This window comes from Camellia sinensis, chromosome 10 (assembly GCF_055761805.1).
Source record: "Camellia sinensis isolate YWXY chromosome 10, ASM5576180v1, whole genome shotgun sequence".
Lineage (NCBI taxonomy): Eukaryota > Viridiplantae > Streptophyta > Magnoliopsida > Ericales > Theaceae > Camellia > Camellia sinensis.
Genome location: NC_138970.1, coordinates 123837154 through 123863328, shown reverse-complemented (window position 1 = coordinate 123863328; position 26175 = coordinate 123837154). Strand labels below are relative to the sequence as shown.

The window sequence follows — 26175 nt, the reverse complement described above, 5'->3', positions numbered from 1 at the left end:
ATGGTGAATTCTGTCTTGATCTTCCTGGTGCCAGCCTGCACCTCCAAACTTACTGTTCCCAGTGGCCATGTCGGCGTTCCATTGAACCTGACCATTGGGCCATTGGATTGTTCCATATCATCTGGGTGGAGGCCAAGCTCCTTGTAACATCGGACGTACATGATGTCTCAAGAGCTGCCTTGATCAATCAGGATGCGTTTCACTTGGCACTCCCCAACCTGGAGGGATACTACCAAGGCATCATTATGCGGATGCTGGACCATCTCTAGGTCGGCTTCTGTAAAGGTTATCATTGGTCCCTGGTACTCTTCTGCCCAATGTCTTTTCTCCCCGACTTGGTAGACATGTTGCAGGTGCTTCACTTTCTGAGTCTCTCCTCGAATTTCGTTTTCGTTGACCTTCGAGTGGATTACGTTGATTACTCGAGGTCCTCCTGCCTGCGGCTACTGTGCTGGTGGAGGTGGGGCTGCTGGTGCCTGAGGCAACCTTGCCCGTTCTTCCCTTGTCCTGGTCTCATCGACAAGGTCTCTCAGATGTCATCGTCTCACCAAGTCTTCCAAATATGTTTTCAGGGCTCTACAACCCTAGGTTGTATGCTCATCTTCATTATGATAGGCACAATGCCTGCCAATGTTTCTTCCCATGAACTCTCCTGGAGTCCTTTCTGGCGTTCTGAAATAGGGCTGGTTCCGAATTTGATCCAGGACTTGGGAATTGGGATTCAGAACACAGTTGTTACTGCTTGTGTGGCCCTCAGTTCTGCCTCTTGCCTGCTCGTTCCATTGTTACCTCGGCCTCGCTTCGGCGAGCCGTTTCCTTTCTCTTGTTTTATCTCCCTAGTTCCTGACGTGTCTTCTTCAACTCTGGCGTACTTCTCGATTCTTGCCATGAGTTCTTCCATACTCTTTGGCAATGTCTTTGCCAAAGACTTTCGTAGTGGACAGTTGTCCTTCAGGCCGTTCTTGAAAGATACGACCGCCACCTCTTGATTACATTCGGGTATTTGGTTGAGCACCTCATAGTATCTTTTTGCATAGGCCTTAAGGCCTTCATCCTTGCTGATCTTCAGAGCCATCAATGCGTCCACCCTTAGTGGCTGCAGCTTGTTTGTCACAAACCTGGCCACAAACATCTCGGCCAGGCCTTCCCAAGTCTTCACGCTTCCCTTTGGTAGTTTGTGAAACCAATCTGATGCAATCTCCTCGGAGGATGAAGGGAACACTTTGTAGAGCAACGGCTCGTTCCCACTATACAATGCCATTGAGTTCAAATAGAGTCCAACGTGGAAGTTTGGGTCTGACTTACCATCGTATATTTGAAATCTCGGCATACTGAATCTCTTCGGCGCCTCAAACTTGTCTAATTCCACCGAGAATGGTGTCATTGGCTTATCTGGGGAGGTTACCTCGGCGTAGGCATTCTGTTGCTTCCTTTTGAGGTAATCTCTTAAGTCTTCTTTGCTCCACCCAGGAGCTCGACTATCCTTTGACTTTAGTCTTTTCGGTATACTACTCTCGGCCTCGTGGTAAGCCCTTTTCGACCTTTCTCCATAAGTTGTGTCGAAGCACAACGTCTGCCCCTAAACATGCCGATGTCCTTTGGGGTCTGCCTCCTTTATGCGGTGCGTCCTCCATGATTCTTCTCTTCTTGATTCTCTTCGTCCGTCCTCCCTAGAAGGTCGGTGACAATATCTCTCATTTCTGTTGTGCTGAGGGGCTACGGGGATTGTTTTCTGTCCTCCCTTCTGGGTATTGGCCACTGGAATCGGCGTGTCCTGCAGCGGGAATGGTGGCTGCATGATGTTATTTTGCATCATGAAATTGACAACCGACTGCAGGTCTGCCAATTTGTTTGCCATCTCTTTTACCTCTTCGTCCCTCCGTAAGCACCTATCCTTCCAAATTTGGAGGTCGTCCTCGTTGTAATACCTGTTTTGATCAGGTTTTTTTGGCACGTCGCCAGTCTGGCCGACGTCCTTTACTCCATGAGTTTGTTCCTGAGTTTCTGCGTTCGACCTTTCTCCTTCGCCATCAAGGTCAATGGGTCTCTCACTCCCAGTAGGAGTGTCGTCTCCAATCTTTTCCTTCTGTCTGTTACTGGTCATCTATTCTACTTTTGTTCCCACAGACGGTGCCAAATTATGTGAGTGATTTTCCGATCACACTGCTCAACTCAGTATTCAGCTGGAGAACACTGACAGAATAGATGACACCTGGCTAACCTGTAACAGAAAGAGAAGATTCCGGCGGTGGTTCGACTATCCGGGGGCACTCCGATGATCAAGTCAGTATATCTCTCAAAGATAATCAATAATGCTAAACTCAATGCTCAAAGCATAAAATTGCGTACCTTAGACCCATGGGGGTGCCTCTCTTTTATAGTTACCTCAATCCTAATCCCAATAGAAGCCTGACTTCTATGGATTCCTGTTCAGTACTTACTTTGGACTCCTCAAGAGATAAAGATAATCTCCCTAAGAGCTTCATCTTTATCTTGGCTAAGTCTCCTCTTTATTCTAGGACTCTTGTCCCTTATCTCTTATCCGTTTATCTCGGATTCCGATATCTTCGGAGATAACCTCGGCCTAACCGAGATGACCTCGGCATATTGACCAGGACACGTGGCACCTCGGCTGACATGTCGGCGTCACCTTGCCACGTGTTGGTACTCAAAAATATATCCCCACAATTAATTATTTTCTTTCACTAAAGAACTGAGATTCACCAATTGCACAACCAAAGCTGGGGCAACAAAGTGTGACTAATTCCGCAACAAAATGCAACCAATTCGGCAACAAAGTGCAACCAATGCGGTAACAAAGTGCGTTCGCCGACATACTAAGTAGCTCGTTCACTACTTTGGATCACCGCCGATTTTTCGAACTCACCAAGCGGACTTGTGACAGTCTATCTGCAAAAGGTGCAAGCCATTTGGTGTCAATAAAAGGCCGATAATAAGTTTCACTGAGCATGCATAAAATCGAAGCTCATTCCAACCACACCAAGGTTTTTTGGTGAGATCGCCCATGTCACTTAGCCATGTCATCATCTTGCAAGATGATCTGTTTTCTAGGAATGGATTTTGCCACCTTGGTCAAGCTCGGCAACGGACGATCGAACCGCAACACTTCCATTCTCGACAATCATTAACCGCAACAAGTTTGCCGAGTTACTAACATTGCGTAACCATGCTCACCATTACTCTTACTCCACAACACTGAAGAGTTGAACACCAACAAAATATATATATATATATATATATATAGCTCAAGTGCATTTATAATTATTAATTCATCTATCTCTTCTGTAACAATCTTATGGTTTGATTAGCAGTGTATCAACATTATTCGGCAACATTATTCTGCAACATTGCTTACTCGGCAAGATTACTCAACCACACATATTAATTCATCTACCTCTTCGGCATGACTCTCATGATTTAATTCTAGGAAGTATAGCAATATTGTTTGGCGCTACTATCTCGGTATAGAACTAGCATCTCGGCTTGCTGAACTCCACGTCTAAAAATACTAATGGATTTGTGTCAACTCAAGGAGTCCAAACCCACTAACCAGAGGAGCCAAGAAGTAACCAAAGTTCGCCAAACCGCATGAAGTACTCATTAAGCCGAGTCCAACACAACAAACCGCGTCGAAATCAGAGCTAGAATGAAGCGGTACGAGCCAATCGAAGTTTTCCCAGAAATTTACCTATTTTGCTGAAGAAGACGACCACAAGTTGGCAAACAAAATAAATTATTGCATGCATTGCGGCTACGTTACACCCAAGAGATTCCATGGCTGATCCATAATCAAGTTCAAATATATATCTTGCAAAATATAAACAACAAGATTTGGTGTGGCACAGTAGTTAAGTGTTACTCATTCTTCATAAGGGTGTGAGTTCAAACCTTGTAGGCAACAATTTCACTATTCTTTTTTCCAAGCCACCTAACCGAGCCAATGAGCCGAGCTGTGTAGCCACCACACCGAGCTGAACGCTAAGCCGATGCACTGAACTTTTACATGCAGCCTGTGACGCAAGCTGATATGCGGGCAATTATCCAGTGGTTCGCGGAGCACCATTCTCATCTGATCTAAGCCATCAGACCCATTTGGCTCAAACTATGCCATCAGGAGTTCGATTACAACGATTCAATAGTCGTTTCCAACTATTTGGAGCCTTCTGAACACATTTGTATGGTCTAATTTTGCAGATTCCATACCAAAAATTTGTCGATTTTTGCCACATCTCCGTCGCAGCTCAACCAACATTTTTGCCGCCAAGCTTGGCATTTGATCATTGCCGACTTCAATAACTTGAAAATATTTGGCGACTTACCACCTATCACAGCCAAAATCATTCGTCACCAAAAGCCAAACCTGCCCCGCAACATGGTAGACCGATCCTCAACAATTTTGGTATGAATCCATTATGAATTCCTTCCGACTAACAACTATCATTCGAAAGAATGGGGCAATCAACACTTTGTTCTCAACTTACTCCCCGACACTTTTGGCCAGTGTCCACTCTGTATTTCTTTCAACTAACAACTGTCATTCGAAAACAATGGGGCAAATATACATTGGACAATTAAAACACCTATTTCAACTCGTTTCTATTCCATTAAGCAATTCCTTACAATGGAGCAATTCTATTCTTTATCATTTGGTACAGGCAATCAATGCCACGAGATGCACTATTCAAAATCCTTGCAATATTGACAACTGATTGCCATTTCAAATCAGCAAAAGTCTTCAAATATGGCGCAATCTTCGCACTCGACACGGAGCGCCATCAGCAAAAGTCTCCGAATACAGTGCAATCTTCGCACTCGGCACGGAACACCATCAGCAAAGGTCTTCGAATTCAGAGCAACACATACAATAGTAATTGTGGCATCCTTTGTGTAGCCCTCGCCTGGGGGTTATAATACCGTTGCCTTTGGCCCTCACCCGGGGGTTATAATACCGCGACCTTCGACCCTCACCCGGGGGATATGATACCGCGGCCTATGGCATCATTACAGAGATCTCTGATATAGACCCAAGGGGTCCCTATGTTAGACTTATATGGTCCCGTCGTGCACTATTGGATGTACCATATATATATGCTTTGTGAACTTTGATATGATAAGTCATCGTTTATGATATGATTTGTTTGGAACTCATGTGATATAATTTCGTACTATGATAGACGTACATACATTTATACATACATTCAAGACAAACGTACATTTATACATACATTCAAACATACATGCATTCATGTAGTCATTTATTCATACATTTTATTCATTTATCCAGAATGTTCTTTATCAAAAAACCTAACATCTATTTGAACAGCGTAGCTCAGTAATAAAAACTCTCATTTCTTCTACCGCAGATAATAAAAGTTTTGGGACAATTGTGGGAGTTAGAAAAAAATATATACTAGCTTATTGGGCCCAGCCCAAACAAGGGAGCCCATCAAGTAAATATCACACCCCCATCTATAAAAAGAGGGCATCATATGGAATGAAGGTATGTCATAGATCTCTGCACCGCACAGCACACTCGCTCTCTGGAGTTCTTCATCTTCTCTATTTGATTCAAGTTGCTAACTTTATCATCGGAGTGTCTTCGGCCGGCAACCCCAGTTGGGTGGCGCCGACTATGTTCATTCTTGCAGATCTACAGGAGCTAAGCTCATCTTTTCGTTGAATCTCTTCAATAATCCATGTGAGGGGATTTTTTGGGTCTCATTGTAACCTATCCTTATTTTCTGTCAAGTTATATGGAACTTGTGTTAATACTTTGTTAAGATCTGTTAAAAATGTAGTTTTGCTATCTAAGGAGATTGGGCTTAGAAAGGAGGCCATTTTGACTCCCCCAATCTTTCTTGGGATCTTACCTGATTATTGACCAAATGACTCATTAGTAACATTTCCTAGACTTCCACCTTAGATTAGGTTTTGGGTTGTCATACTTGTAACCTTAGAAAAATTCTGTATTTATTTGTTATTGTATTCCTTGATATTCCCGATTTTTGGGGCGTCATAATTTTTCTTTCAAATTCTTGAATTATGTAATGATATTTCTAATATTTTCATATCAAACTTCTTCAATACATCTATAACAAAAATGGGTTATATTTATACGCATCTGTAAGAGATGGAAATTGAATACTTGAAATTCAAATTTTCTTCCCAAATCTCAATGGCAGGAAAAGCATGAAGAGTTTAAGGCTCAAAATTCTTAGGCAAGTTACATGATTATTGGAAGACAAGAAAAGCATGAAGGAGAAATGACGCAAACCCTAATCTAGGGGGGATTATGGCCTTGTTTGGTTTGTATTTCTAAAAAATTTTTGGAAAAAATTTTCTATAAATAAGTTTTCAAAAGTAATCAAACCAAACAAATTTTTTCAAAAAAATTTCCCAAAACTTGTTTGGTTTACAAGTTTTCCAAACAAATCTCTCTCTCATACACATCAAATCAATCACTTTTTCCAAAACTCTCTCTCAAAATAATTTTTCAAAACATCTTTTGAAAAAAACCAAACCAAACAACTTTTTGTACTTTTTATCTTTAAAACTCATCTCCCAAACTCAAACCAAACATTCCCTATATGTTCGGAGCCCGAAAGGTTCAATGAACACAAAAATTAGTGCACCTAGAAGTCACTCTATAAAGAATCTGGTGGCTGAAGATAAAGGTTCTCCATGGTAGTTCATAGTACTCTCGAACTTCTTATTCTACTCAAGGGATGCCTGTGGAAGAGACACAGAGTTCTCGAGGGTCATAATTACCTCGGACTGGCAGTTAGAGAGCATCTTTTCCCCGTGTGGTCCCTTGGACACATGGCATCACCACAAAAAATTGCTTGCTCACTAAGCCAATTTTTGGGTGTATATAAATACACACCACCCGTAAAGCTCTAGGTATCAATCACCTACCATCTCTATTTTCTTAGAAGCATCAAAGCTTTGGAAAAGTGAGGGTGATTAGAGTGGAAATAGGGATTGGGGATGTCTCCCATACTCTTTTCTCTCTAGCTTGCCTTCTTTGATCTTTCACCCTTCCACCATTTCTCTGCATCTTGCCATGAGTCTAGTTCTTCCATCAACAAATCTCTATCCTCTCCCTTCCATCTACAAGGGAAAGCCATACTTTTTGTCGAGCTTCACCATTTTCGGTGAGCTTCCTTGAGCGCACTTCATATAGCATCAAATTAAACTAATACTGATTAAGATGTTTTACAATTCATTATGTAATTTTGGCATTAATAATATCAGCTATTTCATCTTGATTTGTAACGGGCATCTAATGTAAGAAACCAAGTGTTATGGAAATATAAAATATTGGAAAGTCGATATAATTATATCAAAATTATGAATTAATTGCAATTTTTTCAATTTTTAGAAGGGATTATTGTAATTTAAGTGGACAATTGATTTTTTTTTTTTTTTGTCATTTTGTTTGGTTATTTTTATTTAATCATAGCAGCTATAATAAAGTAAGAATTTTACAGTCAATAATTTTTTTTTTAAATGTGGTATTTTTGGTTGAATAGTCCTACAACTATTGTCATTCAAAACTACAGAATTATGTGAACAAGAAAAACAAAGCTTTAAACTTTTATTAATTAAATTGTCAATTTTGGTTCAAAGGTGACGGACCTTTTTTTGGTGTTTTTTCAAACATTAATGGTGGTCAATATAATTATTATTATAATTATTTTTAAAATCTTATTTCTTTATCAGATTTGAACACTTAGATGAAACTAAGACACCATTAACTAAGTTAGATAGCATGTTTAAGTTGAAATAGAGTTTCTAATAAACTATTTGGTTTGATATTAGAAATCCATAAGATTTCTGAGTTAATACAATTCAGCGATTAGATCAGTCTTTATGAAGAAATGATAAATAATATGTCTATGCTTCTGTTTTACAGTCAAAATGTGAGATTGTCATGGAATTGTGTGGAAATGATATTCCCACTTAATTTGGTACTCATTATACAAATTACAAATACTAAAAAACTTCTTAAATTATGTCACATCATCAATTGGTATACTAATTAGTATACTAATTCGTGCATATATCATTATTCATTTGGCAATCTTAATCCACTTTGAAAAAGTATATATCAAAATTACATTCTATATTTATTTTTACACACCAAAAGATGAAATGAAAGTTAAAATAAGACATTCATTTTGCCCCTCCATACCCTACTATCCAAACATGAGAGCAAGAGAGAGAACTTGTGTAGGTAGATAGTGCCATTTTGTTTGTGAAGAAAAGTAACATATCCTCTTCTACAACCAGAATAGGCATTAAAATAAAACTTGGAGATTTGCAGTAGTAGAAAGAGAGAATATTACTCTAATGGTCTAAACTAGAGAGAAGGTGTTAAGAGACTAGTATTCCACAGGCACAAGCGCTTCCATTATATTATGTTTAAAAAGCCATTTGCTTTGCTCAAACTGTGTAATGTTGTTGGATGTTATCAATGTCTAATCCTTTCAGCTTCACAACTGATTCCACATGTCCCTTTAGGGTATTCAACTCTCTCAGCCTGCAAAACCACAATGTTCCATCAATATTTGTTAAATCAACCTCTCTTCAATCTGCCTTCTATCTCAAAAAAATTGAAACAAGGAATTTATTAGGCCTCTGTTTGATTGTTTTTTTTTCCTTTTTCTTTCTTGCTTTCTTTCTTTTGGTTTCATTTGTTTGTGTTTTGGGAAACAATTGAATGAAAAATTCAAAACCACCCATCATTTCATTTTTGTACAAGAACAGTTTACAAAATTTCAAAAACAATTTTTATTTTTATTTTTATTTTTTTGTGTTCCCCAAATTTTGTGTTTTGGGAAACAAAAGAATGAAAAATTCAAAACCACCCATCATTTCATTTTTGTACAAAAACAGTTTTCAAAATTTCAAAAACATTTTTTTTTTTTTGTGTGTGTGTTCCCCAAAGAAATGGATTGTTGTTGAAAGAAATCTGACTGCTAAATGCAGAGTCCAGTACCCTACTTGCCCTATGACCTATGTTACATGGACTCTTTTATTTCTCCCAAAGTACCCGGGTTAAGGGGGGTAAGGGTGTGGAATATGTTTCCGACACCTATACCCGATACTTGGATCCTCTATTTTTTACAATGTTTGTAGAAGAAAAAATTCTCATTTGCTAGTAAAAAAAAGGGAAACTACATGCAAGTGGGAGGAGGGAAAAAATTACAAATATATGGAGGTGCAAATGTGTGGTGGGGTGCAAATGAAAGATTGTGGGGGACTTGCACCCCTCCATGTATTGGTAATTTTTTTTCCTTCCTCCTACCTGCATGTAGTTCCCCCTAAAAAATATTCTAGCTTCTCACATGAATGAGAGAAAGAAACTCTACATTTTTCCTAAATCCTATTTTATTTCAAGTACATTTCTATGTAATTGACAATATCTTATAGTAGAATATTATAAGATATGTAATATATAAGTGTCCATGGCATGTCCCTGTAACCATATCCATTTTTTTATACATATCCTAATATCCTAAAATTGAAATTCATGAAGGTCTGATACTTGGACACGTACTCGTGCACGCAATCAATACTTGTACCCGAGTTCATGTAACATAGCCTATTACTTGTTTCAAGACATTGGTGCCTTGCCCTTCCAAATAACCAGGCACATGGTGTACATGGGGATGGATGTTATGATGATTTTTGACCATTTTTGTGTTCGTTGATTTAGTATTCCATTTTGTTTTAGACGTCCACTTTTAATTTGTATTTATTTTCTATATAGTATTCAATTAGATGTTCAAAGAATCCTCAAGACATCTTGAATTTCAACTATTTTCATGGTTAAAGAATTGTTCTAGAAACTTTTTCCGGCAACAAAACTTAAAATATATGTAAGTCAAATAAAAAGAGCAAATAATCACTCACCTTGCAACCTCAGCCCGTCTCTTGGCTTGCTCTGCAATTTCTGAAAGCTCCCTATAATTGCTCTTGTCAGAGAAAAGGTTAGTGGTTTCCGGTGGTTGAAGGCCATGTAGAGTCCTCTGTGCAGTAGCCCACTGTGCTTCTCTCTCCTCTTTCCCATAGTTACTCTTTGTAGTAAAAGCAGTCTGTGTTACAAGAGAAGAAAAAAAATAAGTACCAGAACTAGAGAGTCAGAAAACCACAAGAAAACTACAAAAATTCAAACAAAATCATATACTAAAAAATTCCCCTTTATTAGAGAATTTGAATTCTACCTTGTTCTCCAAAAGGGTATCCCAAGCTTTCCCACTTAAAGCGTAGCGGATCGCAAATTTGAGTAAGTCAAGCGGAATATATGTTACCACACTGTAAAGCCAGATGACACCGGCCCAGCCCCAACCACATCCTTCTATCTTTGCAAAACCCCATTTAGCATAAACAGCTATCAAGGTGGCAATCTGTCAAATTACAGAATAGTTTACACCTCCATTAGAACAAGCCTATCCAGTTCAATTCCCAAATTCATCAGATAAGTTCAGGATTTTTCATATAGTACTTCGTTTTTTTGTATTTCATTTAAATATGTCTTTATTTTTAAAATTTTATTTTGTAAACTAACTCCATTACTATGATATCAAGCACATTGCGATAGAGATATTTGTCTTTGCACATAAATTTAGTAGGTTATTGGGAAATTCGTACCAGCTGTGCGGCTACAAAAGCAAAGAGTAAGAGCAGTCCAGGGCGTTCAGCAAAGGACCAGCTGCGAGACCTTGTAACAAATATGAGAGCCTGACTCACGATACTCACTTGTAGGTACAATGCAGCCATCATCTGTTCAGGCCTCTTCTCTCCCAATGGTCTCACACCAAATTTGTCCTACATTGTTTAACAAAGTAGGTAAATAAATTGAATCTATAACATTTGAGTAAAGTTACAATTTTATGCACGAGAAAATATATTCCTACCGAGAAAAATTTGGTATCATTCATAAGCCAGAAAAATACTACTGTCATTAGTGCCAAATAGCCTCCGAGCACAACGCCGGTTGCAAATATCTCCTTCAGTTTCCAGCTGTCTGGCATTGGGGATGGCTTCACTCGATCCTTTGAGATTGTCATGATTGTTCCTAGGGTTATATAATAGATGGAAAGTTGGACAGTCAGCTTGATGTTGTCTTAAATTTAAAGTTAAATGCCGAATCCCTCACCCTCCCCTCCCCCCGGCCAAAAAAAAAAATAATAATAAGAATAATTTTACTGCTGGATCTGATCTCACCATCATTTAGGATGGCAATAATTAGAACCATGAAGGGAGCAAAGTCAAACTTCCATATCAGGGCAATAAGCATGAACCCAAACTGGAAAATTTATTAAAGAGAAGAAACAAATTAAAACAATTTTTTTTATATAACAACAGCAGTTTTTATGAACATCTTAAAGAGTTTTAGTTAACATACCACAATACGGATGGTGATTGAAACTGCATAGATCTGAAGTCAAAAGAAAGTAGACTTAGAAACTTCAGAAAAAAACAGCGACGGATTGGAATAAAGAGAAGATGGAGGGTAAGTTACAGTATAGTTCTTCATCCTTTGAAAAATAGCCCTGCTAGTGAGCACAGCACTTATTATTACGCTGAGTCCAGGTTCAGTGAGAACAATGTCAGAAGCACCTCTAGCAGCATCAGTAGCATCCGCAACAGCGATTCCAATATCTGCCTTCTTCAAAGCAGGGGCATCATTCACACCATCTCCAGTCATTCCACAAATATGCTTTCTCTCTTGCAACCTCTTCACAATTTCATATTTGTGCTCTATAAAAAGTACAGAGAACATAGCCCATTAAAAATAAATATAAATAAAAAATGGAATCTATTGGGGGGGGAAAAAAAAAAAAGAAACAAAGAAAAGATTCCAGTACAGCTTCAGAACTTGTTATATGTGCTATTGAAACAAGGGTCATGTTAATGTGTGTACTTAGGGCACATGCTAACAAAATCGTTCAAATAATTAGGTATTCTGGATTTATTTAAGACAACAATTTGAAGAAAGCGACATATTTTGGAGAAAGGAGAGAATAACATGTATTGTTAACATTGATTTGTTCTGGGTCAATGTTGAAATTGAAAAAAAATCAAAAAGAAAAGGTCAGAAGTTCAATCAACACATAGAGGATATTTGAAAACAATTCAGGATGCTAATAAAAAAACTCAGTATAATTTGGTGCAGTTTTTCAAACTAGGGAAATAATGGTTCCAAAAGAACACTTCCCACGATCATGAATCAGGAAAAGTGTGTTTCATATCCTTAGACAAATTGGGAACAAAGACAGAGAGAGCCACCTGGAAATACTCCAGCAAATCCATCAGCCTTCTCAATCAACTCATCGACAGGGAGGGCCGCAACGGATGCATCCTTGTCTTGGCCAAGCAATGCAGAAGATGGATACATGTTTGTTCCCATTCCCAGCCGCCGACCAGTTTCCTTGCCAATTGCAAGCTGATCACCTAAAAAGGTTGGACCCAAAAAAAAAAAAATAAGCAATGAAAAATCAGTTAAGACAATAGTGTATGCACGGTATTATTACCAGTAATCATCTTTACATTCACTCCAAGATTGAGAGCTCTTTTGATGGTGTCTGCACTATCATGCCTAGGTGGATCAAATAAAGGCAATAAACCAACAAACTGCCACGGTGCCCCTGGACTTTCTTTTGTCTTCTCAGGTACTTCCTGCAAATAAATAATATAAGCCAAATTTAACAATTAAGATTGTTCCAATGAATCAGAAAGAGTAAAAATGTGAGTCAGCAAACCTGTCTAGCAACTGCTAAAGATCGAAGTCCACGTTCAGCAAACTTTTCAATCACAGAGTGAACCTTCTTTCTGACATCCTCTTTGCAGTTGCAAAGGGCTAATATCTATTTGTTAAGAATAAGAAACAAGAAGTAAGTTACTACTTATGATGGTTCTAGAAGTTTTTTTTCGCTTCATTTTAACATAACAAAAAACGTAAAATGAGGGTACCTGCTCAGGAGCACCTTTGCTGGCTCGATGCCAATTTCCACTAGCATCGATGTAAGTCAGAGCTGTCCTCTTGTCCACTGGATTGAATGGAAGAAAATGAACCTCCCTAATACCAGCTCGTGCCTGCCAGAGTATTCAATAAATGAAGGGAGAAAAAAAATAATTAATGAATTAAAAAATGCCAAAAAAAGAAAAGGATAAAAGAAATAAAGAAATACTTTGTGAAATTTATACCTCCTTAGGGTCCGCCAGCATTCCAACAATGGCAGCGTCAATTGCATCCTGATTTTCAGTCCTTGAAGCCCTTGCAGCGAGCAGAATCACTAGGTCTCTGTCGACACCCTTTGCAAACACCTCAATGAGGTTTCTGTCAACTGTTAGCTTGTTTAGAGTAAGTGTCCCGGTCTTATCACTGCAGAGAACATCCATTCCTGCCATTTCCTCAATAGCAGTCATTCTCTTGGTGATGGCACCCTGTTGAGAAAGCCTGTGGGAACCAATAGCCATGGTGACAGACAAAACAGTTGGCATAGCAATTGGAATTCCTCCAATCAAGAGAACCAGTAAATTGTCAATTCCATCCCTGTACTTGCGGTGCTGTATCGGGTACATGACTATAAGCTCAGCAAGAATCCCAACAAAAATTGAGCAAATGCAGAAGTTACCGATAGCAGTGAGGACTTTTTGAAAGTGTCCCACTTGGTTGGTGCTATCAACTAGATGAGCAGCCTTACCAAAGAAAGTGTGAACACCGGTAGCAATTACAACTGCTTCAATTTCCCCCTGTTTGCAGGTAGAACCAGAGAATACCTCGTCCGAGGGGTTTTTGGTGACAGCCAGTGATTCTCCAGTCAAAGCAGACTGATCAATCTTCAGCGGATCACCCTCTAACAAACGTGCATCCGCTGGAATTATATCTCCCAATTTGATGCTTATGATGTCCCCTGGAACTAGAATAGATGCATCCTGCTCGCTCCATCGACCATCTCTCAGAACCTAATTAATTAATTAATTAATTTTTGTTACCACAAATACAACAACAACAAAACTAACGAAGGAAAGTTTCTGAGTTCAAGAATAGTATAAATGTACTTTAGTTTTGGGAGCAAGGCCAGCCATAAGGGCAGCTGCCGCATTGCCAGCATTGTTTTCTTCTATAAAACTGATTGTGGAGTTGATAACCAATAACACGATGATGCCTACGAAATCCTGCCAGTCTGGAGGTTTCCCACCACCATTTGCTAGAGCAATTGCCATCAAAGCAGCAATTTCCATGACCCATGACAATGGGTTCCACATAAACCCCAAAAACTTGAGAATCTTGCTCTCCTGTTTTTCAATTATTATTATTATCCAACCATCATACATATATTATACTATATTAATTAATTAATGCCCTAAAGAAATAGAAGAATTGAAACACTAGTCTCTAAATCTGACCTTTTTCTCCTCTAGTTTGTTTGGTCCAAATATTTGAAGGCGGCTGGCTCCTTCCTCTGATGATAAACCTTCCCTTGTACATTTTAACTGCTCAAACACTTCATCTACAGGAATTCGTTCCTGCATAATTGTAATCAAATCATGCTATCATTTTTGTTTACTTATAGAAAGCATGTTTTTCATGATATAGGTAGTTCATTTTTTGAAAACAAATATAATAAAATCATCTGCCAGATGTTTCATATTTCTACCCAACGTGTAATGGGTCTTATTGTGATGAGATGTTTTAGTCCTCTAATTATTTTTTTTATTTTTATTTTTTATTTTTTATTTTTTTTTATTTCTTGCTATATTATTAGAGCTTAATTAGAGGCTTAAGGCCCCGTTTGTTTTGGGGTGTAATGGATGGGAGGGGATTAGGATAGTAGTGGAGTTATTTGTGTTGTGTTTGTCTGTAGAGTTGGAGAAGGGATTAGGATAGAGGAGGGGATTAAAATAGATGTTGGAAAGGGGATTAGAATGGAGGAGGTAGAGGTGGTATTAGAAAAATAGTGAGGGGATTAGAAATTTTTTTATTTTTTTTATTTTTTACATATTGGAAATTTTTTTTTAAACATTAATGTTTAATTTTTTTATATTTTTTTATTTGTTTTATTATTTTATATAAAAATAATTTAACAATTCTTACACTAATAACTATTATCAAAATAAATATAATTTTACTTAATTCTTTCACTAATAATCTTCTCATTATAAATCTATTCTATTCTACTTCTAAAAATAAACCAGACCTGAAATTAAGGGGTCTATCATTGCTCCAAAATAAAAGAGGGTGAAAGTATTAGTACTACCAAGTACGGAAGCGTAGTCAACTCACTCACACCGTCCAAAGCGGAAGCAAATGGCAAAAGTACCAAAGTTACCGACCCCCACTAGAGAACATTTTCTTACCAAAAATAAAACGTAATTTTAATAAAAAAATCAAATAACTTATTCTCAAATATTTTAATTTTTTTTTGTTTTTTTATTAAAATGAAATGAAAATATAGAAATTTTTGAAAATGTCTTTCTGACTTTTTAAAAAAGAGAGGGTAAAAAGTAATAAGAACGAAAAAAAAAAAATTCTTATATAACTTTTTAATATTTTTAATATTTTTTTTGACCTTTTCTGTTAAAAAATTACTTACCAAAGAAGCCTACGGCCAAGTTTGACTATCCTAAATAAGTACACACTTTTTATCTTTTTATCTTTTTATCTTTTTTCTATCACATCACCTCTCTACTTTTCTGCACATCTTTTCGTAAAAAGACAAAAAATATACTTATTTAGATCATTCCACACCACCCCTAAATGTAGAATCCATTATAAAACAATTAAATTTATATCAAGCATGGTTTTTCATGATACACTTTATGTAAAAAATAAATTTATTGTGTTACTTTTTTGCAGGCATGTAGCCATGTATAAGGGGAGATCCACAAAATCACAAAACACAAAAGGAGGGGAAAAAAAATCAACATATGAATGTGAAAAAATTAATATATTTAAAAAATAAAAATTATAGAAAAAATATACTGGTCATAGAACAAATAATAATAAAAGAAAAAGTACTCAATGATTATTGTTTCCAAGTGTTAACCAATAACAATTTTATTTCACTCTTTTGAAGTATTCCAAATCAATAATTGCAATATATGTGAAACATTTTAAAGTCATCTTCGAATTATAAATTTGAATAGAAATGAAAAGAAAAAAAGAGGAAAACAAAAATAATTTTTTTTCTATCTATCCAAATCATGATCTAAATTTGGTCTAAAAGAATAAAATCAAAAGTAGAGAAGGTGAGATGTGGAGGAAAAAAAAAATCAAATGGGTCTAACAAAAATAAAATAAAATAAGGAAAGAAAACAATTTTGACTAGTTTCAAAATATTTTTTAAAGAAATCTAAAAATAAACAATATTCCAAATATACTTATTATTTATTTGAAATTAAGGCCAAGTTTGGCAACCCCAATACAATCCATCTTTTTATCTTTTTTCCATAATACACTTATTTAGGTCATCTCAAACAACCCCTAATACTTGCACCAAACTAGTCAATGAAACACTTTATTTGAAATTATTTTTTCACTTTTCATTTTTTTAAAAAAATTATATATATATATATATATTTCATATTTTCAAAAAATAACAAAAAAAAGTCGTTGGTCAACGCAAGAGTTCAGATTTTATTAGAAGAAAGAAGCGTGAATCAGCACGGCACTTTGTTCCGTCACGTGAATGAAACCGTATCACGGAATCTCCTCCTCCTTCTCCTCAATTATAGGGCAATTTGGAAACTTAACAAAACATCAATTTTTTGAACTTTTTTTTTTTTTTTTTACATAAAAAAATTAACTTTTTAAGTTAAAAAAGTCGTCAAAAAACCAAAAAAATTTAAAAAAATTAATTTTTTATCAACTTTTTAAAATATCACATAATTATTATATAAATAATCAAAGTCTGGCGGTAGGTATACGACACCCACTGCTATTATACAATCCAAACGGCCGACGCTATATATATATATGTGTGACAATTAATTGTTCGGAGTCAATTTACACGCGTCTCAATCAATTTTGAAAATTTATACCAACTAATCTCACCATTCACTTGTAAAATTTCTATTTGAAGTCAGGACCACCGCCTTATAGAAATATAACCTAAGTAGCGCATATTAAACCTGACACCTAGAAGCACAACACTATGCATACATATATATACAAGCAATTTACACTACATAAAGATACAGAAGAGTATATTAAGGCTTATTCGAAATCTGTTGATGAATAAGAAATGAAATCCACTATAAATTGCAACTTAATTCTTAGTTCTTTAACTGAATTATACTCAAAAACGAAAGGTAAATTAAGATTTAGAATTCCAGTTATATATATATATATATATGTATATATTAGATAATTACTGTTCATCAACACGAACAGAGAGAGAGAGAGAGAGAAGCGTAAACTTCAGGCAATCGGGGCTTTTTGCCGTAGATATTGATCAATATGTATATAAAAGTAGTAAAAAATTTAGGCGCCATTGATAAAAACAAAATCGAGAGAAGCTGATTAACAAATCGCTATCTGTATTTTATATGTAACATAGAGATAAGAAGAAAAATACGTATAGAAGTTATGCATGAAGAGCGAGAGAAAGAAGAAGAAGAAGAAGAAGAAGAAGAAGAAGAAGAGGAAACGATACCAGATCGACGGACTCGTTTTTGATCTCCTCGAGACTGATTCCTTTATTGCTTCCCATCTTCAGAGACGCAGAGAGAGACACACACACAAGAAGATGAGAGGCGAGTATGAGCTTAATGGTGGATTGAGATTTATATAGTATTATCTGCAGTGGAAACCCTAGAAGAAAGAGTCATTGTTTTGGTCTTTACAAAACCAAAACCAAAACAAAAACAAAAACAAAGTCTAGAGAGATATAGAGAGAGAGGGGATGGGTGTGTGTGGATAGCTGTCGATGGCGTTGTGAAAGTACGCAAAGTTGAAGAACGAATGGACTCTACTATTAGTACTCCTCCATCCTCACAATTTACAACAACTAGCATCTGAACCGTGCGCCGCACGAGCTAAATAAATAACTTTAAAATTAAATAGCAATATAAAGTTTATTTAAAAAGTATAAAAATAATAATTTAAAATGAATTAAATTTAACTATTTTATTAAAATATATATTGTAATTATTATGTCATTAATTGTATATTTTAAGCATTCGTTTGTGATGGGGAATGACTTTTTAACTATTTTAGTCTGGGACTAAAAATTTTCGTGTAGGATAGGCTTTTTGGCGTTTTTGACTTTTGTAAGAGAAAATATAAAATGATTATGATTTGAATGTGAAATTTTGTCTTATTTGACTAAAATAACCAATTTTGTCCTATATGATTATTTTAGCCCAAATGGGCATGCCAAACATAACCTAAGTTTGTAATAAGAAATAGATGTCATAATTTAATTGGTAAAAAAAAAAAAGAATAGATTAAAAAAAAGTATATTTATGATAAAATAAAAATAAATTTTGTTTTATAAATTTTTTAATTTTAGTTTATTCTATATTAAAGTTTGGGGTAAATTACAAATACACTCACTGTGGTTTGCTTAAAATATGAATTACCCCCTATGATTTGAAAAATTATAAATACCTCAATGTCAAAATTTTTTATTTAATAGAATTAATTGAACATGTGAAATTTCTAACCATTCATCTATACAATAATAAAGCCTGGTTTGGGGTATCTTAAAAAAGTCAAAAAGTCACTATCATATTTAAGTCACATCATCTTATTTATGTCACATCACATTTCTACCACATCACTTCAAACACAACTCATATTTTATAAAAAATCAAAAAGTATACTTATTTAGAACATCCCAAACAACCCCTAAAATTATTTGAATTATTAATTGAAATAAAATTTTAACATGATTAAAAACTGTTAATTAACTTGATGATTTATTAATAAAAAGATCTATTTGTTATGAAATTAAAAACCTTAAGGGACATAGGCCCTGTTTGGTAGGGCTTATTTCCAGCTTATTTCAGTTTTTAACTTAATTTAAGTTATTTTGATGTGTTTGGTTCAGCTTAACAATACAGCTTATAGGTTTTTGTAAGTCAAAAATTAACTTATTCTTTGAGTGGGGGAGGAGAAGCTTAATTTATAAGTCAAAAATCAGCTTATGTTCACATCTATAAGCTATAAGCTGTTAGGCTATAAGTTGTAATCACTTACCCACAGCTCTACCAAACGGGGCCATAATATAATCAACAATGCTAGAGGGCCACAATTTTTGTGGCCACAATGGCTCAAAACTGCCAAAACGACGTCGTTTTGGCATGTTTTGCACCCAAAACGACATCGTTTTGATAGTTTTGAGCCATTGTGGCCACAAAAATTGTGGCCCTCAAACATTTTCCTAATATAATTTCTAGAACCACAGGGTAATTTGTAAATTAGGTAAACCTCGGAGGGTGTGTTTGTAATTTAGTCTAAAGTTTGTCATAAAACTTAAACATATCTTTCAGAAATAAAACAATATATATTTTTTGATAAAATCATTAAAATCGGTCAAAAGACCAACCAACTTACACAAAAATTAATTAATTAAAACTTTTTAATTTTATTTTATTTTAAAATTTAAACTGTCTTTAACTGAAATATGCATAACAATACAATATTAAATGGGAGCATATGTTACTTTATATAAGTAAAACAACTCACTTTTTTCTTCTTTCCTGATGTGAGATTGTAAAATAAAAGTTAACAATTATTTGGGCAGGAAATTTATTTCTAATCAAGCAATCAGTCGTTCAATCTTTAATCAAGTCAATCTTTAGTTTATTTCGAATCATACAAATCTGACCAATATATTTTGATAAAATCGTTAAAATCACAATTAAACCAGCGAATCAGTCAAACTGAAAATGATTCAGCCTAATCTGCTAGGTCAAAAGACCAACTAATATGAGAGTATAAAAATTCACTTTATATAAGTAAAACAACTCACTTTTTCCTTTTTCTCCCAATGTAGGATTATAAAATAAATCATATACTAATTAGAGTTATTTAAAATTTAAACTATATGTCTTGAACTGAACTATGCACAATATTACAATATTAAATGGGAGTATAATATTCATTTTATATAAATGAAACAACTCATTTTTTTTTTCTTTTTCCGATGTGGTATTATAAAATAAATCATATACTAATTAGAGTTTTATTTTTATTTAGTTAAATGGAAGTGAGCTACTTGAGATTTTTTTTAATTAAGAAAATTAGTAGGAGAAATCGCGGTTAAACCGAAAAATCAGTTAAACTGAAAATGGTTCAACCTAACCGATTAGGTCAAAAAACTGATCAACTTATATAAAAATTAATTAATTATAACTTTTAAATATTATTTTAATTTTAAAATTTAAACTGTCATGTCACGACCCAAACCCGGCCCTATGGGTTTAGCACCGTAACCGGCCAGTAATCCGAGATTACCGAAGGCCTGCAGAACAGTAATACAGTAAAACAGAGTACAGGGCCTGGCGGAAGCCAATACAGTAAATAAATAGTGTCCATTGAGCTGTGACAGTCTGTATGCCAAAAGGATTTTTCATGCATTCATACATATACAAACAGTACAGTCTATACAAAATTTACAGTCACACGGTACAGGGACCTAATCCCTTGATAACAGTACAGTAACACTCGGTCTATACAGAACAGTAAAACAGTACAGAAGGGGGAATTGTAAAAGACCCCTAAGCCTTAACAGGTAGGCTCGGAACCTCGCAGTGAGGCACATAGGCTGGCTTGACAAAACTGGAGTCTAACCCACGCTCCTAACTCCGATCTGGTGGCTGAGCACCTACATATATATATAAACAGTGAGCTAAAGCCCAGTGAATAACATAAAGCGTAAAGGGGTTTAGAATGAATGTCCTTACAGTAATGAAAACAGTTCAATTCAATCAGTATTTCAGTTGTTCAGTACAGTAAACAGTCATATGTGGTACATCCATTAGCATAACAGTAACAGTAGGTCTTAAAAGACCGAACAGTAATGATGGCCATCAGTCAGTAAACAGTAGTGGTTCCACGAGGGAACCGACAGAGGATTCTGTCGCAGTAACAGTAATAGTAAACAGTAAGTACTAAGGATGCCACAGTACAGTTCAGAAATAAAGGACATACATTCATTCAGTAAATAATGCCAGTTCAGTAAACAGTTCAGTTCAGTATTCAAAAGATATCAGTTGAACATATCTTTACACAATTGTTACTCACAGAGTTCTGGGCTACAGTATGCTAGAGCGTGTCTCCCCAGTTGCCAACCCTACACAGTTCACAGGTTGAACACACACTAAGCTACACAGTTGGGAAATATCATAACTTAATCCCTAATTTGCCTTGGTGTGTTCTACAACGATATCCTCATCTAAATGTCTTAAACTAGGCCTAAGAATGCCTAGGATGGGATGAGGATGCAAAAATACACTTAGAAAACATTTTCAGGATTTTCAGAGAAACAGAGTCCCGCTCGAGCGCAGGTTTCCCCGCTCGAGTGTACAGGCAAACAAAGGTACACGCTCGAGCGTAAACTTTCCCGCTCGAGCGTACTGTAAAAGTACTGGATGGGTGAAATCCCCGCTCGACGCCCGCTCGAGCTTGAGACATGACTCCGCTCGAGCGCCCAATCCTCCGCTCGAGCGGACTGTAAAACAGTGCAAGATGCTGGAAGCTCGATTTTCCCGCTCGAGCGGCACTTCCCCCGCTCGAGCGGACTACTGAAATCTGGAAATCCCAGATTCGAGCTCCAGGTTCAAAACCAAACTCAAAAGCATCAAAACCAATCCTCTTGGGCCCATTTTCTGGAAAACATTTATAAACACATAGAATATCATGTTTCAAAGCTCAATTTTAAGAAATCAAAGCCCAAGGGTGTTTAATTCAAACTCAATTTAAACCATTTTTCAAGCACAAGATGAACATGCAAACATGCATGAATTCAAACCATTTCAAAGCTTCGATTTGATGCTCTAAAGAGTCAATTCTTTTCAAAACATGATGAACTCAGGGAGTATGACCAAAAGATGGACATGCATGTGAGGTATTATGAACTACAACCTCAAAACTTCAATATATGTACATGCATGCAACAATTAAGCTTCAACATAGCAATTTGAGCCATAAGGTGGCTCTAGACTTCAACTTAGCTCTAAAGCATGCAAGAATCAACTCAAAACATGAACAAGAAGACAATGGAGCTACCTTTAGTCTTGTATTTAGGGAAGCTCAAATGTACAAAAACTCTTTCAATTCTTCAAGATTCTCAAGCTAAATCAACAAGAACAATTCTCTCTCTCTCTAATTCTCTTCTAGGTCGGTTAGAGGCAACACAAGGACTGATGAAAATGTGTTATGTGAGTGTAATGAGAATCAAAGATGACTCAAGTAGTGGGCCACTCATGTGGCAAAATGGTAAATAAGTCCAACTCTTTTATTAGCTTATTTTAATCTAATTTAATCATACCTAATCAGTTTTCAGGTAAATATTCCATAAAATTACATAAATTATGTTGATCATAAAACACCGATCAATTTCTAATTCGGCCGCCGATAAAGCCTTCAATTAGCAGTTTAAACATATAAGTATGAACAGATAATCATACAGTCAAACAGATAGAATGCAATTTAACTAACATATACTCAATCAATTCGGTTTCCAATTTCAGTCAGTCAGTTCAGTACTCTAATCAGTTCAATTATCAGTCATAATCAATTCAGTTTAATGATAATCGATGGTTATCGGTAATCAATCAGTCATAAGTCGGTAAACAGTATGAGGGTTGTTACATGTCATGAATTGAATTATGTACAATACTACAATATTAGATGGGTGTATAAGATTCATTTTATATAAGTAAAACAACTCTTTTTTTTTTTTCTTTTCCCGATGTGGGATTATAAAATAAAAGTTAACAATTGTTTGGGTAGAAAGTTTATTTCTAATTAAGTAATCTCAATCGTTCAATCTTTAATCAGATAAATCTTTAGTTTATTTCAAACCAAACAAATCTAACCAATAAATTTTGAAAAAAAAAATTAAAATCGCGATTAAACCAACGAATCAGTCAAATCAAAAATGATTTAGCTTAATTAGATCAACCAACTTACATAAAAATTAATTAATTAAAAGTTTTAAATTTTATTTTAAAATTTAAACTACATTGAATTGAAACATGCACAATACTACAATATTAAATGAGAATATAAGATTCACTTTGTATAAGTAAAACAACTTACTTTTTCTTTATTTTTCCGATGTGACATTATCAAATAAATCAAAAACTAATCAGAGTTTTATTTTTGTATGGTTAAATGGAAGTTAGCCAATAGAGATGTTTTTAATTATTTAAAATTTAAAAAATTAAGAAAATTTGTATGAGATATTGAAACTCTCACAAAACTCCTCACTAAAAATATCATTTTACTTATATCATAGATAGATAGATAGATAGATAGATAGATGTGCGCGTTAATCAATTTATACACCCACCTCAACCCAACTCAACCCAAATTAAAGTATATAGGGCTGCAAATGAATTGAGTCGTGTCGAACCGAGTTTTAGTATGTTTGGGTTTGTTTATTAAGATTTTAACAAGTTCGAACTTGAGCTCAATAAAAATTTAATGAACCGAGCTCGAGCCAAATTAACTTAAGCTTGACTCAAGTTCAAGCATGTTCATGAACCTTAACAAGCTAAAGAAATTATAAATTCATACTTACGTATGCGACTAAAGTCAATATCTTACCAAAATAATAATATCTACGACCATTATTATCTGTATATTATATAAGCAAAATGGAGTTTCTAACCCACAAAACCTCTAAGAGCTCAAAGTTTTCAATCTAAATTTCATAATTTTTTGATTTTTAAAAATTAAGAAAATCTTTTATTGGTTAGCTCTTATTCAAGCAAAAAAATAAAATAAATTAAATTAATATCCCTTAATTTATGACTTTTAAATAGAAAGTATATCAAAAAAAAAATGAAAAGTATACTAATCCTTTTCAAAATTCAAATTTGAGAATCACTAAATATGAAAAGTAATCTATTAATTTAAATTTAAAATTTGCACAATATTTAAAGTAATCTATTAATTTAAATTTAATATGGAAAAAAATCTATTCATTAACACTCTAACAGTCAAGTTAGAGATTGGTCGAGAGAGAATGGGTTAGGTATTCAGAAAGTAGGGTAAATTTTAGTGATTATGTATACTTTTCTTCTTCTATTTACCTTTCTTTTATAGAGTTTTGGTGCAGATATTTCCTATATAATTTGATCCTTTTATCATGATCATTACAATGTCAGAACCCAAGTCCCTATTACACCACCGGAAAAAGGATGGTTGGGCCCACTTTGATTGGGCTAGTATACTGAACTCTCGTTGGTATTTGGCATGAATGTTCGCCGATTCTGTCAGCATTACTTACTCAATGTGTCACCTGGTCAGTGAAGAGGTTGTTCGACGTCAAACTTCTGTAAACCAGTGGGTCTTGTTAGATTTGGGCCCATCAATGATGGGCTTGGGTGTGCTCTATTTGCCGAATGTGTAATTTTTATACTCAGCTCACATATTTACCAATTTATATATTTTTTAATACGTTGTCTCTCTTTTAAATTTAAATTTAAAATTGAAATTTGACAATGTTTTTCAGATTCATTGTGTTTGGAAATGATTTTTTTAATTGTATCAATCAATGTAAATGTCTGGAGTGTATAATTTATTTTATGTAACTTTTTAATCTTTTTATCATTTTTAATGGCTTTTTAACTTATTTATTTATATATATAGTTTTTTTGGGTCATTTTTTTAGAGAAAATTAGTGAAAAGTCAGAAAAGTTAGCGGCGACCGAGGATAGCAGGTGGTGGTGGTGACGTATAGAAATATGTGATATTCAACTGACAAAATGTCGAATGAGTAACATGTGTTTAATGTCACAGATAGTCAGTTTGGTGAATTTCAATAGATAGACAGATATGTTGATTTTAACATATAGACATATGGGTTGATTTCAATATATAGTTGTCCTTTTGGACAAATTGTGCTCTTTTAGCCTAAAGAGATTAGAGTTTGGACCTAATAATTAAAAAATTCAAAAATGAAATTATGTTGTAAGTGCCATTTTTTTTAATCTAAAAAGCCATGTTTCAAACAATGCCTTAAGTGCTAGTGAGATAAGATCTAAAATTCGAATCAATGGAGTAATAGTTTAATTGTAGTAACTTATCAACATGTTACCATGTGGCAAAAAAATACTAGATTAATTGATGTAGAATTCCTTATTATTGGCTATATGTATTAAGATTTTATACCAGTAACGAGGAACTTAATTTGATAATGAGCAAGTGAATAAAGTGGGTTAACTTTAAGGCCACGTTTGTTTGACATATTAAATTGGATGAGATTGTTAGGGAGAGAATATAGGGATTGTCAGTGAGGATATTAAAAGTATTTTTGTTTTGATGATAGTATAAGAGTTGATTAGTGATGGGATTGTTAAATTATTTTTATATAAAATAAATAAATAAATTATTTTTATATTAAAAAAATTAAAACAAATATTAAAACAAATAGGTGCATTTGGTAAATAAATAAATAAATAAAATTAAAGGAATAAATTTTTTATATAAAATAGACTCAATTCCTCACTATTTTCCTAATTCCACCCAAAACTCAGCTAATCCCCCTATTGCGGGGATTACTAAGTCCCTTGAACTATCAATCTGCCTTCCTATTTTACTACCAAACATGTTGTGAGTGAGACTTACAGTCATGGTAGTCCAATCTAACCACTCAAGTCACGAAAGAAACTTGGCTTAATACCCTTACGATGTGATATTTTTAAAAGTACAACACTATGTAGAGGGCTAAGAAGACAAACTACATATATAAAATAAAGTGTAAATTTTTTACGTGTAATTACAGTAAAATGAAGTAAAAATAGTAATTATGTATAACAAAAATAAAGAAGGGATTGTCTTTTAAGTAAAGTGAAGTGTGACTGGCGGCTCCATATATATATATATATACACGTGTGTGTGTGTGATGCACTTGAATTGTTAATTTTATTATTATTATTATTTTACTATCTTCTTTATAAATT

At 34.9% G+C, this 26175-nt stretch overlaps 1 protein-coding gene and 1 long non-coding RNA gene across 2 annotated transcripts; one reads left to right on the top strand and one right to left on the bottom strand.

Annotated features, from left to right (window-relative positions):
- Nucleotides 1-6919: 6919 nt before the first annotated feature.
- Nucleotides 6920-10965, top strand: LOC145801527 (uncharacterized). The gene is made up of 2 exons (XR_014343113.1): nucleotides 6920-7175; nucleotides 9563-10965. It is a non-coding gene; the product is annotated as an uncharacterized LOC145801527 (long non-coding RNA).
- On the bottom strand, nucleotides 8130-18069 carry LOC114262980 (plasma membrane ATPase 4). Its single transcript, XM_082893283.1, has 16 exons — nucleotides 17691-18069; nucleotides 14443-14562; nucleotides 14095-14331; nucleotides 13237-13998; nucleotides 13003-13125; nucleotides 12792-12896; nucleotides 12564-12708; nucleotides 12319-12483; nucleotides 11552-11790; nucleotides 11435-11467; nucleotides 11254-11335; nucleotides 10944-11104; nucleotides 10678-10854; nucleotides 10251-10433; nucleotides 9940-10121; nucleotides 8130-8563 (listed from the first exon to the last, which is right to left on the bottom strand). The coding sequence occupies exons 1-16, from the start codon at nucleotides 17745-17747 to the stop codon at nucleotides 8467-8469; spliced, it is 2868 nt and encodes a 955-aa protein (XP_082749409.1). The 5' UTR covers nucleotides 17748-18069; the 3' UTR covers nucleotides 8130-8466.
- Nucleotides 18070-26175: the final 8106 nt, after the last annotated feature.